The sequence below is a fragment of the Salmo trutta genome, chromosome 1 (genome assembly GCF_901001165.1).
Source record: "Salmo trutta chromosome 1, fSalTru1.1, whole genome shotgun sequence".
NCBI classification, from domain to species: domain Eukaryota; kingdom Metazoa; phylum Chordata; class Actinopteri; order Salmoniformes; family Salmonidae; genus Salmo; species Salmo trutta.
The window spans coordinates 26,503,270-26,517,566 of NC_042957.1; the positions used below are offsets into that span (position 1 = coordinate 26,503,270).

Here is a 14,297-nt window from a genome sequence, read left to right on the forward strand (position 1 = left end):
CCTCATGATGCCATCTGTTTTGTGAAGTGTATCAGTCCCTCCTGCAGCAAAGCACCCCCACAACATGAGTCTGCCACCCCCATGCTTCACAGTTGGGATGGTGTTCTTCGGCTTGCAAGCCTCCCCCCTTTTCCTCCAAACATAACGATGGTCATCATGGCCAAACAGTTCTATATTTGTTTCCTCAGACGAGAGGATATTTCTCCCAAAAGTACAATCTTTGCCCCCATGTGCAGTTGCAAACCATAGTCTGGCTTTTTTATGCGGTTTTGGAGCAGTGGCTTCTTCCTTGCAGGTTATGTCGATATAGGACTCATTTTACTGTGGATATAGATACTTTTGAACCTGTTTCCCCCAGCATCTTCACAAGGTCCTTTGCTGTTGTTCTGGGATTGATTTGCACTTTTCACACCAAACTATGTTCATCTCTAGAAGACAGAACGCGTCTCCTTCCTGAGCGGTATGACGGCTGCGTGGTCCCATGGTGTTTACACTTGTGTACTATTGTTTGTACAGATGAATGTGGTACCTTCAAGCGTTCGGAAATTGCTCCCAAGGATGAACCAGACTTGTGGAGGTCTACAATTCTTATTTCTTTTGATTTTCCCATGATGTCAAGCAAAGAGAAACTGGGTTTGAAGGTAGGCCTAGAAATACATCCACAGATACACCTCCAATTGACTCAAATGATGCCAATTAGCATATCAGAAGCTTCTGAAGCCATGACATTTTTATGACATTTTCCAAGCTGTTTGAAGGCACAGTCCACTTAGTGTATGTAAACTTCTGACCCACTGGAATTGTGATACAGTGAATTATAAGTAAAATAATCGGTCTGTAAACAATTGTTGGAAAAATTACTAGATGTCCTAACCGACTTGCCAAAACTACTGAAAAACAAGTTTTAATGACTCCAACCTAAGTGTATGTAAACTTCCAACTTCAACTGTGTATATCCATAAAAATGATGCTGATTCATGATTTCGACTGGCTAAGAAAAGCTGCCTACCTGTCTGTCTCATCCTGCCTCCCAACACCTTCATTGCTATGGGACAGCTGGAGATCGAATTTGAATATTGAAACAATGTTGCAAATGTCGGAGAGACAGACAGCAAGGTCTGTATAAATCTATGCTTTTGAAAAACCAAATGTTATTCTAAAAGAAATGTGAGATAATGTCTAGATGCTTTTTATAGTGGAGATCAAGTTTATAAATTGCCTGGCTGGGCTGATGAGACAGTGGATTGCGCAGTTAGATGGAACAGAGTAAATAGGCATTTTAACGTCATAGATTTAGCCGGTGGTAACTTCTGGAATAGACACCGGTTTAAATGCAGTTTTAACCAATCAGCATTCAGGATTAGACCCACCCGTTGTATAAAATCCCATAAACATATAGGTGTCGTATACACTATCTCTCTCTGTGATATCTGGTGTCTTTCAACACATTATGATTGAACGCAGACTAAAACTCTGCCTCAGCTACATGTTTCCCTGACTTCCTACATGTGGTTTTAAAGGTGTCACGAGAAGCAGGATATCTGAGGCTTGCTTGCTATTTCCACCACAAACATAGGAACCCTATGGGAATGAAGGTTCAAAAGTGTCTTGGAAAATGCTAATAAAGTAATTACAGAAGTGGTGTAAGAAGTGTGGAAGCCACAATGTTTTGATACAGAACTGGTTATGCAAATCCCTCAGTGGGTTCAACAGCACAGGCCTGGTTTTACGTCACCACATTATCATGCAAATATTTTCCGTTAGGAAATTGGTTGTAATGAAGCTAAGAAAACAGAGCTAAAGCTGCATTACTACAGTATGTCCGCCAGCAGTAACAGATGTTGCGTTTTTCAAGGACATACTTTCTTTGCTACAGACTGTTTTGCTCTATCACGATATATGGAATAGATTAGCAAACAGCGCGGCTAACGTTAGAATAGAGCACTACTTTCTCCCGAGTCTTGCTTTTGTACACATTTGCATTATGACTACTTCTGTAGTAGTAAATATAGGGTTTTCAGTCAGATTTCTTTCATCTCACTATGTTGTGCAATAAAACACTGCTGTACTTATGTCAGTGAATGGTTTGATCTCTAACTCCTGAGGGTGACCATCCTGGACTGAGTGAGTGTGTGAAAGACGGGTGGAGGGGTTGGGAGAGAGGTGGAGGGATGGAGGGGTTAGGAGAGAGGTGGAGGGGTAGAGGGGTTGGGAGAGAGGTGGAGGGGTAGAGGAGTTGAGACAGGGGTGGAAGGGTTGAGAGAGGGGTAGAGGGGTTGAGAGCCGTACCTCTGCTGATCCTCTGCTTCTCTCCAGACAGGATACCAGGAGTATCTATCACACTGATGCTCTCGAGAACAGGGTTGGGAAGCTGCGCACACACAAACCTACAGAACACACAGACATGGCCATAGACATGGTCAGATAGATAGCCCAACACTGAAGAATACGGAGCTTACATGATCAAATCTGTCACAGAAAAAGAGTTGGCTGGACATAAGACCAACAGACAGACCGACTCACAGATGGACAAATAGACACACAGACAGATAGGTATTCTTCATGTAAAATAAAGTATTGACCACTTTGAACCAAATCATACTTCCTAAACCACAGGAGGTGGTGGCACCTTAATTGAGGAGGGCAGACTCATGGGAATGGCTGGAGCGGACTAAGTGGAACAGTCTCAAAAACACCAAACACATGGTTTCCATGAGTTTGATGCCATTCCATTCACTCCGTTTCAGCCATTACTATCATTAGCCTCCACTGTCCTAAACATAGTACATGAAAGTGAGAATTATTACTGAAGGGAAATGATCGGTCTGGTATAGCCTTTCAAGACAAGCCAAGACTGAGTAAGCTTGGTGTCTTGAAGCATGTGAACTGTTCCCAGAAACATGTGTAATTGTTCTGGGTGGTTCTCAATGGACCTCTTGGACTAAAATATGTTTTATATCCCCTTTGATCATTTCAAACTGAAAAGGGCAAAATAAGACATAAATTCAATTTACCAATTTACAGTATAAAGCATATTCTTGCATCTAGATAGTGGTTACTGTAACACAGGAAGGCTGCTGCAGACTAGAATTCTGCTGCAGACAGGATGTTAGACCTACTCGTCTGCAAGCTGCACCAAGCAGCAAAGGGCTTCTCATGCAGTGGCGGTTGTAGACCATTTCAACAGTTGTACTGTTAGAGGGGCCAGTTACATTAGACGTTATTGTTGTCATATCGTTTTCTTCACTGCATTGCAGGCATTAGCAGGCAAAAGACCATGTTCCGCGTTGCCACTGTCTAATAACGGATGTAAAAAAAGAACGATAGCAAAAATGTGTTATGTAAAAATTATTTCATACTCCACATTTAGGGGGGCCACAAGGGGGTCCAAAATTGTTGTCACAGGCCCCCCCTAAACAGCGGCCTGATGACAAGAACCCTTACGAACCCCAAGAACTCTTAAGAACCCTTATTCCACACATATGTTCTCCTACTTAACATTGTCAGAGCCACCTGCAGAAACCATCACAAGCCATGTATTCATATCTTTTCCCTCAGGAAACACGCTGAGCCTTGTGCTTACAGTGGAAACCCTCTGGATTGCTTCCTCTCCCTCTCGTGATCCGAAGTAGGATCGGCATACTTAAGAAACACTTGACAGTTAATAAGGCATCGAGCAGCAAACCCTTTCCCAGAGTGAGGTTCGAGGTATGTATGACAGACACACACAGCAGTTGATACGGTGCCTTCAGAAAGTATTCATACCCCTTGACTTATTCCACATGTATTAAATATAATTGTTTTTCATCCATCTACACACAATACCCCATAATGACAAAGTGAAAACATTCATATATTTTGATTTCAGCAAATGTATTGAAAATGAAATACAGAAATATCTAATTTACATAAGTATTCACACCCCTGAGTCAATACATGTTAGAATCACCTTTGGCAGCGATTACAGCTGTGAAGTCTCTAAGAGCTTTGCACACCTGGATTGTACAATATCTGTCCATTATTCTTTTCAAAATTCTTCAAGCTCTTTCTAATTGGTTGTTGATCATTGCTAGACAACCATTTTTAAATCTTGCCATAGATTTTCAAGTAAATTTATGTCAAAACTGTCACCCGGCCACTCAATAACATTTACTGTCTTCTTGGTAAGCAACTCCAGTGTATATTTGGCCTTGTGTTTTAGGTTATTGTCCTGTCTACTGAAAAGTTAATTCAACTCCCAGTGTCTGGTGGAAAGCAGACTGAGCCAGGTTTTTCTCTATGTTTTTGCCTGTGCTTAGCTCCATTTTGTTTATTTTTTTATCCTGAAAAACTCCCCAGTTCTTAACGATTACAAGCATACCCAAAACATGATGCAGCCACCACTATGCTTGAAAATATGGAGAGTAGTACTCAGTAATGTGTTGTATTGGATTTAATCCTTTTTAAATTCAGGCTGTAAAATGTGGAAAATGTCAAGGAGTGTGAATACTTTCTGAAGGCACTGTAAGAGCAAACAGACCCACTGACAGTCTGCAAATAAGGGGAAACCCTGAGCAGTAAGCAGAGGGAAATTCAATCAGAGGTGGAATGTAGAGCATGTGTGGCAGGTTCAGGAGTCTCTGGTCATGATATCATCCTATGACATGGTAAACACAGCTCAACACAGCAACCGTTGAGAAAGGCTAAACTTAACTTTCACTCTCGCTCCTGCACTCATTTCGCCTCCCTCCCGTTCCCTTTCTCAAGGATGGTGAGTTTCATGCCAACTTTATACAAAGTATATATTCCAAAACATATTGGAATTTCAAATCAAATTGTATTCTGAAACTGATTGGAATTCAGCAAGAGCACAGAGAAGCACTCACAGGGATTACTAGCAGAGTTCTAGATAAAAATTCTAGCATTTGAGCACCGAAAACAATTAGGGGAACAACAAACTAAAAGCAAATTTGAAGAACTTCTCCTGGGGCCTTTAGAGTTTTTTTTTCACATTCTGTCTTTGATGCACAAAATTACATTTTTTGGGGAGAAAGCTAATAAGTTACTGAACATTTACCCTGTCATCTTGGATAAGGCCACTAAAAACAACAAGTCATCATAAAATAAATCATAACTGTGAGTTTTCATATGCTGTATAGACGGGCTGGCTGACAACATCACAAAAATGATGCTGACACATCGATGTGGCCGGAAGGCATGCGTTGTTATGATTCGGAACGGTCAGATAGCTAGCAACAATGACAAGAAGCTGCCATGTGGGGAATCATAGGTGGTTCATTTTAGTTCATTGTATCTTGTTAGAGTCTTGTTTTGAGGTGTTTTGACTGATATCATGTCTATGCTATGGTTGAAATTTGCTAGCTAGCTAACCAACAACTGTAACAATGTATTTAAGCGATAACAAGTGCTCATTGTGCAAATGTACTTACGTTCTCAATAAACATTTGGAGACTAAATATAGTTTACATGTTGTCAACAGTCTAAGTCAACCCCATCTGTTTTGCACCATAGTTGTGCACGTGTCGGTTTTGTTGCTAAACAACCAACCCTTCCATAAAAACTTGAGTCATCCAACTAGAATACTATATGTGGACTGCTATAGTCTCACCTGTTGAGAAAGGCATTTCCGAAGGAGTTGAGCTTCCTGAAGGGTTTCTTGGGGTCGACAACTAGGGCGTTGCCAGGGATGACCCCCTCCGTGTCTCCATGCATCACTGCAATGAAGGAGTCTGTTGTGGGCTCCGGCCCAATCCGCATTCCAGGGAAATCCTGCTCCAACAGGTATCTGGGGAGTTATAGGAGAAATGGATGTCTGTTTATGCATTATTTTATTGTCCACTATCTTAGTTTACATTTTACATTACAGGCCCGGTACACCTACCAGTTACACAGTAAAATCGTACTTAACCATCTTTTTAAAAGAACATACTAACATTGTTGAATTATAGGGTCAAGGTCAAGAGTTTCATCGTCAATCAGTCCAAATTGACATTACAGATGTGTAAAAATGTAGTATAATTGTATAGAATGTGCAGAATCCTAGAAATGCATTGAATTGTAAATACTAGTAATTTATAACTGAAATTGTCCTTTTAAACTACTTTAAACCTTTAAAGCACTAACAGATGTGAGGTCAACCAGCTGATACTCTATACATCCACTCTACACACATCTTGTCATAGGGGTCAACAGTGCCAGTTAGCACTGTCTCTCTGTAGACACTGTTTAAATCCATAATACAGTGCTATCGCAGCAGTAGATGGCCAACAGTAGATGAGCAGCACTGTCCAGAGCCAGATGTTTAACCTTCCCACAGCTTTGCCACTGAGGCTTCAGTGAGAGGAAGGGAGGCAGAGTGAATCTGGACTGATGGAGAGCACAGGGACTGTGCACGTGTGTTAGGAGACAGACCAGAGAGGAAAGAAGGCCTGTGTTCTTTCATAGCACTGAGGAGTCAGCACACACACAAACACAGGCCTAGCTCTTTCCCTACCACTCTCCCTACTGTAGCTGCCACATAGGCATGCACGTCCTCTATGAACAATGCACACAGGAAACTAAAGACGCTGCCTATGGCCCTATCCTGCAGGACAGTGACCTCGCATAGAGTACAAATCACAGAGAAAAGGAGAGTAGCCAACCTAGCCCCGCCCATCTCTCAGTTTCCTCTATCCCCAAGCAATTAGGTATGTTGTTGTCTTAGGTCTCTCTTTATGTAGTGTTGTCTCTCTTGTTGTGATGTGTTTTGTCCTATATTTTTATTTAATTTATTTGTATTTCAATCCCAGCCCCTGCAGGAGGCCTTTTGGTAGCCCGTCATTGTAAATAAGAATTTGTTCTTAACTGACTTGCCTAGGTAAATAAAGGTTAAAATAAAAAATAAAAAAAACAATTAGAGGCTAGCTCTACAATCTCTGAAAGTGGACTGGACCATGACAGGCAGCATAGGAAACCCCACAGGGCACATATTGGTTGAATCAACGACGTTTTCACGTCATTTCAATGAAATGACATTGAACCAATGTGGAATAGATGCTGAATTGACATCTGTGCCCGGTGGGACAAAGCCATCACCGACTTGGCCAGTGCTGAACCGTAGTTGATTAAACATTCAAACGTTTCCAACTTTGGAAATGGACTCCTATTGTGGGTGCACATAGACTATGGTCTGGCTTTAGCATAAAATATAAGTATAAAGTATAAAAAGTTATTTAACAAAAACTAAAGTATTATCATATAGAAAGCTCCGAGATGTGTGATATTTTTATCAGATGGCATGCGATCCATATCTAATCCAATCTTGTCCAGGGATTAATATACCTGGAATTTAGCATGTCTGATGCCAATCAGAGGATTTCAGGGATTTCTCCCTCTGTCTGTACCAAGGGATCACGGCCACACCTGGTTACAGAATGTTGTTTGCATGTCACCGTGGATTTTAAAGGACTGCCTAATTAAGACCAGTTATATGGCCAGACTGAGAGAGAAACCTATCAACCAGCCCACACTCAAATGTTATTCTCACCCACACTTTCAAAAGCATGAGAACAAAGCCCTACGATTCAATTACTTAACCCAAACATGATAACTTGTTTGAAAATAAGTACTTCAATCTATGAAGGGCTATGAAGTAACAGTGCCCTAAAGCTAATAACTCATTTAGATAGTACAAACTAAAAGGGGATAGGAAGTGAGAGTGTCCCAAAGCTTTTCATGACTCCAGAGTAATGTCTCTCACTTATCGCGCCTCTCTATAACTCCTGGACTAGTCGCTCTGGAAACTATTAGTGACATGTTGCTATAGCAATAAGGGAGCTGATGAGAGGGATGGAGACAGCAGGGCTTATCAGTGAGAGGACAGCAGAGGACTGCATCTCACTTCTGACCTTGGGATAGCAGGAAAAGCACTAGTATTCACTGGCATTACTGCACAGCTAGAGGGATTCACTTAGTCTCACCAGTAAAGTTTGATGTGGAAAACATGCCAACACAAAAACAATGAAACAAGGAGAGTTATATCTGCCTCCCATCCCATCTCCAAGACAACGTTTGCTTTGTGGTAGGCTCAGAGAGACCAACACATGCTTTTGGGTCCAAGACTTTCCATCTGCTCTTGTATTCCTTTGATGAGCACTAAGTGGGATGGTTGGCATGCCATATAGCAGTCCATAGGGAAAAGCTGGAATTTAACTTGGAAACATGATCTGTTCTATGGTCATGGACTAGTTTAACAGACAAATCAATGGAACAGCTGACATTCCTGTGTTGTGGGTGTGACTATAGGGGAACATTGCAGATGATTCATGTAACATGTAATCACAAAATGGCATTGAGGAGTACAGGATTGTAATAGGTATGTCTATGTCTATAACTATACAATACCACTAGATTTCCATAATGTACTTATATCGTTTTGTAGTCATCTATACCATAATAGGTGAATGCTAACCCAGCAGGTTGCTCTCTTGTCTGTTGGAATGTCTCATCCCTCCTAACTCAGACTATGTCAACATTTGACCTGTGTCTGCCCAAAGTTGAACAGGAATCCAGTCAACCCAAACACTAACAGATGTATATTTCTAGGATCATTTGTACTACAATAAAACCAACTTGTTGCATCAAACTCTAAATACGCAGTGCCTGCCATGCATGTAATGTCCCCTCTTTGCATATCAGTGCGCAAAACTCACTAGTGTTTTGGCCTACTGACCGGCAAACAAAGCACCCGCATTTCAAACACAGACGTACCGTATGAAGCTGGTCTTTCCAGTGGAATACTGCCCCACCAGGAGAACCATGGGCTTGTTGTCAAAGTCGGCATCCTCTAAGGCGGGCGAGTGGAACTCGTGGAATTTGTAGTGTTCCTCCAAGGGTAACAGCTTGGTTTTGTAGAGCTTCTTGAGGCCATCGCTGACTGTCTGAAAGACCTCAGGATCCTTCTTCCTCCTGTCATCGGTACCCAACCAGCTGAACATGATGCAATTCGATAATGGACAACCTTATACTCTATAGGGACCTCTATTGGGGCTTTTTCTATTCAAATAATTCGGAGGATCTCTTTGTTATTGGTATAGTAGATGGTTTGTTTTTTCTTTCAATCAAATATTATGCAGACATATCCTTGAATGGAAAGCGTTCCCCAAGTCTTTACAGGCCAAACACGAGACAAAGATGAACAGACCACTATAAGCCAGTAAATTGACTAGACTAAACACATACTAGTGATCCTAAGTCATTTTCACATGCACATTTACATATCACAGCTATAAAGCACGATTTTCATTCAAACTGTAGAGGAATCCCAAAAATGATCCAGCTGGCAAATTGTGATGTCGTCTTACATTTGAATTCTGACGCGGTTGAATCTTCAAAATACTGTTCTATATAATATACCTTTTTCGAACCAAATGAAGAAAACAATAATACAGGTATAATAAAGCGTATATTCCTACTGCTGCGTAGAATCTTGAGCGGCCACTGGCTTCCCCGGCTTCGTTACTGCAGCATATTTAAATACCAGTCTGACAACGAAATCTAATCCGAAAGGAAATGCCCAACTACTGGCAAAACCCCACCCAGTATTACAGCGACTGAAGGCAGTGATGGCAGCGCCATATTAGCGGATGAGGGACCACTAGCATCTCATTGTTGATACTCCTCTAGTGGTAATACAATGTAACGAACAATGGGTGATCACCAAATTGCTATATACATTGTATCAGTCCTAAATTGCAAGTTTATGGTTTATAACAAGCTGCCATCTTACATTACCAAAGAAAATAGAAAAGAACCATGTCAACATTTCCATATACCTACACATATATTGCTTGTGTCATATATATATATATATATATATATATATATATATATATATATATATATATATATATATATATATATACCAGTATATAAAGTGTTGACTTAAAACAATATTGTAATCAAATCTTCTCTTCAATAAAATAGAAAATACAAAAGTGTTACAAAAACTTTTCCTTATGATGCAGCCCGCAATTGATGGAGAGTACAATGGAACTAAATTGAGGAGAGGATACAACGTAACTGTCTCAAGTCTATGGTAGGCCTACGGTGTAGAATGTACTGAAGCCTACAGTGATGTCAAACGTTGTAGAGACACAATTGTCCAAATTTAGAGAGGGGCAGAGTCCATAGCGGGACATCTATCCTTTCCTTTACAGTCTATTCTACATACCAGTATGACACCTGCTGGACAACATTTAAGCATACAATAGTTGATGGTTTATGGATTATTCCACGACTGACCACCACTAGATGGTGCAACAAGACAATACTTTTTTGATCCGTTTGCTATTTCTTTTTAAGGTCTATAAATTCATCCTAGAAGTATATCGAAGTGAGATTAGTCAATATCAAAAGTACAGCACAATATATAGGATGAATTCGGGAATTGTCAATAAAGATATTTTCTATTCTAATCTATTTTTTCTTTTTCGTCACCAGACCTAGTCCCACCTGTTCAATGGTGACTGCAACTAGCTCTCTCAGGCTCACGTCAGAATTAGACATTCATCCATGTTTCTCAAACATAACATTGCAAAGTTGTTGCAAATGTCACATTTCGAAGTGTTTCAGGTTAAGTTGATGTTTACTACCTCAGAATTTGTAAGGTTAGGGTTAAGTTAGGCATTCATTCCGAAATCTTAAGGTTAGCCAATAACTCCAAATGGTTAACGTAAGGGTTAAGATTTGACATAGGCTTAAAACTAAAAACAACTTTCTATTGCTGGAAACGAATGTACAACCTTGGTAATCAGATTCTGCCACCGGTCCACCATCCCCATCCCCAATAACCTAATAAAACCGAAACCTACTTGAAGGTAACCTCGCTCATTGTTACCCCGAGTGACCGGTTTCCACATCGTCTCCCGATATCCTCAGACATTGATGGACGTCGAATACTGGCTTGTATCACGAATAGTAATGTGTTTATAAGCAGTTTACTGATGTTTAGATGAGCTTTCTGTACATTCCAAAGTGAAAAGAAGATAGAGTTGTAAGTAATCATATAATATATAACTGAATAAATATCTGATAGCCTATGAAATGCATCTTGCACAAAGAACAGTCAGAGGCTCACTAATTTGGCATGAACAAAAGTTCCACTATGTTCAAAGTGTAGGCTACTACATCATTTATTAAACACTGATATATGAATTCCTCAAATACATGAATTCCTCAATTCCTCAATCTGTTGTTAACATAATTTAAACTGTATCCATGAATTTCTGCCTATTGGCCCTTTATAACCACCTGGTCTTGCTGTTCTGTACTTGGGTCTGAAAATGCAGCATTACCAGTCAATAGGTTGAGTCATTGACTTGTAATAGGTGGTCCCTGTGTGAAAACAATTTTTAATGAACTGAAGGACATAATGTGATGCAATAATACTGTCTACCTTTACCAAGCCAGTCAGACTGGGGCAATTATAGCCATCAAAGATGTAACCTTTTTACAGCCGACACATTTCTATGCTTATTGCTCGTATTTTATAAAGGCAGCTTTAATGAAACCATTGCCGCTTTCCCCCCTGAAGTATAACTTGTTTTGTGCAGTGCACAAGACAGATTTTATCATATTTCGTGGTCCAGTTATTATGGTATATCTGGGGGGTTTTCAAAAGCTTACTGCTAAAAATCAGATGCTGCCACCGGTCCACCATCCCCATCCACAATAACCTAATAAAACCGAAACCTACTTGAAGGTAACCTCGCTCACTGTTACCCCGAGTGGCCGGTTTCCACATCGTCTCCCGATATCCTCAGACATTGATGGACGTCGAATACTGGCTTGTATCACGGGTGACCTAGCTGGGTCACCAGTATTATAATACCCCATAACTCTGTAAAAAAAAGAACTTGAGATTAATTAGGCTGCGTAGTTGACTATAGACGATATCCATTACTGCACTGGTTGTGCAGTAGTATCCCCCCCCAGTTCCAGTAGTATCCCCCCCCAGTAACTCACATCGTCCCAGTTCCAGTAGTATCCCCCCCAGTTCCAGCACACATTGCAAGTACAATAGACTACAGAACCTTGTACATTATGATTTACACGGTAGGTGGTGCTAAACCCATTCGATTTTATAGGTACCCCCAACCAGCTGATTTTTATCTAGCTGGACGGCTTCCAGCGTAGTACTTCGTAGCTCCGGCGAGTCATCGCTGTGTAACAGCCTACAACCAGTCCCGTCATAGACAATCTCGCAACCAGGGCATGCGTCTGGAGCGAGCGTGCAGCGCTCGAGAAGAGAACCAGAGAATGTGAGAGCAGCGCGCAAAACCACGTCTCCACAACCGACTTTCAAAGAATTCCTAGAAATGTCCTTCTCGTAGATTGCCCAGCGCCAATAAAGGGGCGATATCTGCTCCAGTAACTCATAGGAAAATGAAACGGCTTTCCCGAAAGCTGACTTTGGCATTGGTGGTGCTTTGTTGGATTGCTGCACTACTGTATTTGATACTCTTAAGTAGGCAGAAAGTATCGGACCTGGGGACTAAAGATGCACAGTACGGACAGGTAAGCAACACTATCAGTTCTTATCCGACATTCATCTTCCCTATATCACACAATATCACTTCCTATGTATTTAGCAGTTGTGTAGTCTAAACTTATACCAATATACAGAAGAGTGCTAGGTGCGCGCAGGTAATGCGTGTTTCTAGGAAAATATTTTTTGAGGTTTGAGAGGGTGTCAGAATTTCCACGGAGCTATATGCAGACAGATTGTATCACGGCTCCCTCTCTACATTGCTTTCTTGAAGTTTGAAGACTACATACAAGCACTTGTTCCTAACTTTTTTTATTCAGGATCGAATGAATTTGTGTGCATACATTATCTATTGCAAAGTGCAATTTCAAGTGGTTAAAAGTTTCAAGTTTCAGGTTTTAATGTCACGTGCACAAGTACAGTGAAATGCCTTTCTTGCAAGCTCTAAACCCCAAAATGCAGCAATCAATAGCAATGTAAAACTAAAAATAACATTAGGTTGAACAAAAACACACAATAAATGAAAATAATATAAGAAGAACACGAGAAATTAGGTAAACATACTATATACAGGGTCAGTCACTTCCAGTATCGTAAAGTATTTACAATGTGCAGGGATACTGGAGTGATAGAGGTAGACGTGTATAGGGGTAAAGTGACTAGGCATCAGGATATATAATAATGTGTTTATAAGCAGTTTATTGATGTTTAGATGAGCTTTCTGTACATTCCAAAGTGAAAAGAAGATACAGTTGTAAGTAATCATATAATATATAACTGAATAAATATCTGATAGCCTATGAAATGCATCTTGCACAAAGAACAGTCAGAGGCTCACTAAATTGGCATGAACAAATGTTCCACTATGTTCAAAGTGTAGGCTACTACATCATTTATTAAACACTGATATATGAATTCCTCAAATACACGAATTCCTCAATTCCTCAATCTGTTGTTAACATAATTTAAACTGTATCCATGAATTTCTGCCTATTGGCCCTTTTTAACCACCTGGTCTTGCTGTTCTGTACTTGGGTCTGAAAATGCAGCATTACCAGTCAATAGGTTGAGTCATTGACTTGTAATAGGTGGTCCCTGTGTGAAAACAATTTTTAATGAACTGAAGGACATAATGTGATGGAATAATACTGTCTACCTTTACCAAGCCAGTCAGACTGGGGCAATTATAGCCATCAAAGATGTAACCTTTTTACAGCCGACACATTTCTATGCTTATTGCTCCTATTTTATAAAGGCAGATTTAATGAAACCATTGCCGCTTTCCCCCCTGAAGTATAACTTGTTTTGTGCAGTGCACAAGACAGATTTTATCATATTTCGTGGTCCAGTTATTATGGTATATCTGGAGGGTTTTCAAAAGCTTACTGCTAAAAATGTTGTATGCCACTCCAAATTCCTCAGGCAAATGAGGAAGTGAGTGCTTTTCAGGGTGGGAGCTGAATGGTGGAATTACACTTGTGATGTAGGCACCCGTCTGGATTGATTGATTCCGTTTCAAAATGGTACACACCAAAATCAATGGTGTACATTTATCTCGGAATGTGTTAAATGTACACTATTTTCAGTGAACGTATGATTCCCACTGTACTGGTGTTAAAATAACACTTTTGAACGTTTTAAAGATTTAGCTCTGTTGCAGTGTTCCCCATTCAACTGTTAAAGTGTTCCAATGAACTTGATTATGGTGTTTGCATAGTTCTACTGTTTACAATGCAGCACCTACATTGTAAAACATGACACTTGATTTAGA

General features: G+C 40.4%; 2 protein-coding genes across 5 annotated transcripts in view; one reads left to right on the plus strand and one right to left on the minus strand.

The window, feature by feature from the left end:
* Positions 1–12,211, minus strand: part of LOC115192494 (EH domain-containing protein 3) — a 39,547-nt gene extending 27,336 nt beyond the window's left edge. Inside the window, exons 1-5 of one of the 4 annotated variants that reach the window (XM_029751081.1) lie at positions 12,130–12,211; positions 11,735–11,878; positions 8,749–8,946; positions 5,609–5,785; positions 2,290–2,387 (exon numbers count right to left, since the gene is read on the minus strand). In XM_029751081.1, coding sequence (XP_029606941.1) covers positions 2,290–2,387; positions 5,609–5,785; positions 8,749–8,946; positions 11,735–11,874 — 613 coding nt within the window. In that variant the 5' untranslated portion in view covers positions 11,875–11,878; positions 12,130–12,211. Of the gene's footprint in view, positions 1–2,289; positions 2,388–5,608; positions 5,786–8,748; positions 9,563–11,734; positions 11,879–12,129 lie in introns of those variants that run through there. The other 3 variants (XM_029751071.1, XM_029751099.1, XM_029751089.1) reach the window with 3 other exon arrangements.
* Positions 12,212–12,221: 10 nt separating this feature from the next.
* Positions 12,222–14,297, plus strand: part of LOC115192511 (polypeptide N-acetylgalactosaminyltransferase 14) — a 126,750-nt gene continuing 124,674 nt past the window's right edge. Inside the window, exon 1 of the mRNA XM_029751111.1 lies at positions 12,222–12,555. Within this exon, the coding sequence (XP_029606971.1) occupies positions 12,424–12,555 (132 nt within the window). The 5' untranslated portion in view covers positions 12,222–12,423. The remainder of the gene's footprint in view (positions 12,556–14,297) is intronic.